This window comes from Habropoda laboriosa, unplaced genomic scaffold (assembly GCF_001263275.1).
Source record: "Habropoda laboriosa isolate 0110345459 unplaced genomic scaffold, ASM126327v1 scaffold40, whole genome shotgun sequence".
Classification (NCBI taxonomy): domain Eukaryota; kingdom Metazoa; phylum Arthropoda; class Insecta; order Hymenoptera; family Apidae; genus Habropoda; species Habropoda laboriosa.
In genome coordinates this window covers 4,768,709-4,773,038 of record NW_017100231.1, presented here as the reverse complement: position 1 = coordinate 4,773,038, position 4,330 = coordinate 4,768,709, and the positions used below count along the sequence as shown (strand labels likewise).

At 39.6% G+C, this 4,330-nt stretch overlaps 1 protein-coding gene across 1 annotated transcript in view; it reads left to right on the top strand.

Moving 5' to 3' along the window:
• LOC108571477 (potassium/sodium hyperpolarization-activated cyclic nucleotide-gated channel 1-like) overlaps nt 1–3,813 on the top strand; it is a 123,032-nt gene extending 119,219 nt beyond the window's left edge. Inside the window, exons 4-6 of the mRNA XM_017933533.1 lie at nt 2–219; nt 719–883; nt 2,622–3,813. Coding sequence (XP_017789022.1) covers nt 2–219; nt 719–883; nt 2,622–3,813 — 1,575 coding nt within the window. The remainder of the gene's footprint in view (nt 1; nt 220–718; nt 884–2,621) is intronic.
• Nucleotides 3,814–4,330: the final 517 nt, after the last annotated feature.

Here is a 4,330-nt window from a genome sequence, read left to right as displayed (position 1 = left end):
ACATGATTGCGACATATCAGACGGGGAATCAGACATGTTATTCCTTCCTGGCAGAGGTCCGTTCCGGAAGATTTACGACGTTCTGCGACAATGGCTAATGGCCTCGCGGAACAATCCAGCCGCGCAAAAGTATCTGAGAAGCAGCGCGTCCATTGTCCACGAAAAACGTCGCCATTGGCGCAATCACACGCATATTATTCATCCGTTTAGCATGTTCAGGTATACATCTCCTATTTATTAGGTTGATACAAAAATTTCTGTACTCTTGTGAAATTCACATTTAAGTAAGAAAAGGACAATATTTTTCGAGACGAAAAAAAATTTTCAAATCGAAAGCCTTTAAAATTTTCTTCTTCACTATATTATCACGTTTGCTATCAAGCGTCATATATATGGTGTCAATTAAAATGGTATTATCTATTATAATATATTTTACAAAATGCACAGTGTGAGTAATAAATATTGTAAAAATACAGATACTAAGAATGTGAATGAAAATAATTCCAAGGATAGAAGGAATAGAAGAACCTTGGTAGCGAACGTGTTAAGCTGATTAAGACGACACAATAAGAGCGCAGGATGCGAATAGTATCCACATGTGCAACGCACAATGTACAGTTAACGTAATGACGAATCGTCTCTCGTGAAAGTTTCCGATAAACTGTCCGAGCATCCGGTCCACTTGCCTCACGTATTATGTCCCAGACTGTTATTACAGGCATTACTGGGACGTTCTGATGGTTTTCCTGATAACCAGCCTGCTGATGCTTGTGCCTTATCAAGCTACATTCGAAATGGGGAAAAAGTCGCGTATCTGGAACACTAGTAAGAACATCTTACTTCTCGTCTGCTGCTCGGACATAGTGGTCAACTGCATGACTGGGCAAGTGGAAAAATTTATTTCGTTAATTTATTACGCGTACAGAGTAACATCTTGCGTGTCATCGATACGTAACATCGTACAGTTGATGGAATCGATGAAGCGAGATCGTAATATTGATCTGGCGTCGATGTATAGTCGACGGAAGCGATATAATGAGATTGTAAAATTGGTCAGGTGTTAAATGTGAAGTATAGTCGGTATAAAAGGAAATAGTGTTGTAATATTGATCATGCGTCGATGTATAGTTGATGGAAGCGATATATTGAGGTAATAAAATTGATCGAGTGTTAAATTTAAAGTACAGTCGGTAGAAAGGAACTAGTGAGATCCTAAAATTGATCAGGCGTGAATGTATAGTTGATGGAAGCGATATAATGAGGTAATAAAATTTATTAGGTATTAAATTTAAAGTATAGTCGGTAAAACCGAAATAGTGAGATTGATTTGACCTGAAAGTATAGTTGATGGAACTTCTGTAAGTTCCACCATGTGACATGGAACATGTTAGAGAGAAAATAAGACCGAAATATTGGGCGAATCATAGTGATACACAATCATGTGAATCATAGAAATCGAAATGAAAAGAATCTCGCTCTCGCATTTTTCGCCTGACTAAATTTCTTCCACCGACTATACATAGAAGAATCGTAAGTTGAAAATGGTCGAATTTGAAGCCTAATTACTCACGAGTCTAAGATTCATCGAGGGCGATGATTAACTCTTGAGAGTTGGTTAAGTAATTTCTGGCTAATTCCTTCTAACCCTAACTTCTCTAAATGTTAATTGATTTCTAATCTTCTTCCTGCGTTGTGCAAGTGATTTGTGAGTGTAAAAATTCGTTAGCCGAGGATTCGAGACTTTCACAAGTCCAGCTTAATGTTGTTTGAAGTGTTCTAGGGAAATGAGTAACTGGAACCTTGCCATTTTATCATTATTTACACATTTTGACATTCTCGTAATTAAGAAAACACACAACACTTAATCTTAGCGAACGCTGAAAAATTTCGATCATTCGTTCAATCTGTGCGTTCACAAAATTGAGCGTTTCTACTCTATAGTGGTGCTGTTATGGCGACGTGACTAATTACTTTGGAGAACTTTAACATGTAAAATTCAGGTTTTCTAACATCCTTAATATAATGCAAATTGACATAAAAAATAGAAACAAATTCTAATGACTCTTATGGCGCTCTTACGGCGACGTGCGTAATTACTTTGGAGAACTTTAACCCTTTGCGATCGGCTCATTTCTCTGGTGGGACTACCAGCTAGTCGGAGCAAATTTACATTTTTTTTTTTTATGTATAAGGATATTGAAAAACAGAATATTTTGAAACTGATACATTTCGTTTAATACATACTAGTTATAGTGCATAAAAATAAAACGTTTTAATTTTTGTAATTTTCCAAAGTACGATACTTGACAAAACAAAGATCATGCCGCCATAGCGGCGACACCGATTTCTACAACAAAACTGAAATGCCGCCACTATGGCGGCACCGATCGCAAAGGGTTAAAACGTAAAATTCACCTTTTTTCATATCCTTAAATTAGCGCAAATTGACGTAAAAAAATAGAAATAAATTCTTTTCATTTTGCGAAACAGAGCCTTGGTTTTTCAAAAGTTCCACAGCAAAAAGTGACTTCAAACTCGAAATTCAAAGGCTCGATAAACACACAAATACCCTTTCCAAAACCGAGCCAAAAAAACCCCTGAAACTTCCCTTTCACCCTCAGATACTTCGACAAGGAGGTGCACGCGGTGATTCTGGAGCAACGGAAGATAATGAACCGCTACGTGAAGCACAGCACCTTCCTTCTAGACCTCCTCGGTTCCTTCCCCACGGACCTCTTCTTCCTCTCCGTCTGGATGGAATACACGGTGTCCCGTAAAACCACGTCCCTGATGTGCATATTCCGCGTCTTCTCTCTAGGCTCCTACATCAACAAGCTAGCATTCGCCTACGACATCCCCATGGCACTTCACGAGTTTTGTTTAATCCTCTTCTGGCTGATACTCGCGTTACATTGGCAGTCCTGCTTCCACTGGCTCATGCCTATAATAACGACGTCCATGCGCGAAGTAGAACGTCCCAGAAGCGATTCCTGGATCCACGTGAACAACCTATGGGAGTCGCACAGGAGCTGGCAATACTTGAACAGCATTCTGCGCGCCATAGCGACATTCATGAGGGCCGATCTGCTTCACACGAACCCGAACAACGCTGGGGACACTTACATGATCATAGTGTTGCAGTTATTCGGCATAGTGGCACCGTGGTTCCTCATCACACGCGTCATGCAATTTTTCAAAGGTATCAACAGCTCCAGACTGAGGTACCAAGGCACCGTGGCTCAATTGAGGCAATACATGAGGCACAAACAACTTCCCTATCCTACTCAAACCAGAATCATAGAGTACTACGAGTTTCGTTTTCAGCACAGGTTCTTTCGCGAGCCGGAGATTATTCACACTCTGTCCGCTCAGATGAGACACGAGATCAGTATGCATTCTTGCAGGAAGTTGGTCGAGAATGTGACGTTTTTCAACAATCTACCTTTGTCGCTTCTGGGAAGAATCGTGGCACTTTTGAGGTCTGAGATATTTTTGACCAACGACGTGATTGTCAGGGCTAATCAGCCTGGTGATTGTATGTATTTCATCGCAACTGGTACGGTGGCTATTTACACGAACTCTGGGAAGGAAGTTTGTCATTTGGAGGACGGAGCACATTTTGGAGAGGTGGCGCTAGTTATGCCGAACGAGATGAGGGTGGCCAGTGTGGTCGCTGTTGAGGTTTGCGAGCTGTACCGGTTGAATCGAGCCGATTTCGCGAGGACGATACATCCGTATCCCATGCTGTGGGAGAGGATCAAGAAGATCGCGATCGAGAGGCACGAGAAGACGATGATTCTTAACGAACAGTAGTTTAGGTTAGGTTAGGTTTTTATTCGAAGTGCAGTTTTTGTTGTTGCTGCAATGCGTTGGAGGTTGATGAATAAGAAGATACTTTTAGTGTTTTGAGGTTAGGTGAATATTCGTTAGAATATTTAAGTACCTTAGTTGTCGTATCTTTTAGAAATAGTGTAATTTTAGAGATAATTTGCAAAGAGTAGTGGTTTTGTTAGAATACGTAAGTACAAGGTGGTTCATAAGTCACTTTACCTTTTGAAAATTGAATGAACATGTAATTATTTATTTAATTAGCACTCCTTTTTATTATACTGTCATTATAAACACGTATAATATAAATATAATTAAAACATTAAAAAATACTGTTGATCTCTTACAATAGTAGTTTAATACTATCTTAGAAGAAAAAAGTTGGAGTAACCTAACCTACAATTTTGGGTGAATTGATATTCTAGCACAAACCATCTTATATGCAAAGAGAAGCTTTAATTCCATAGCAACCTAGGCAACCTCTCAAAACAACTGACACGAT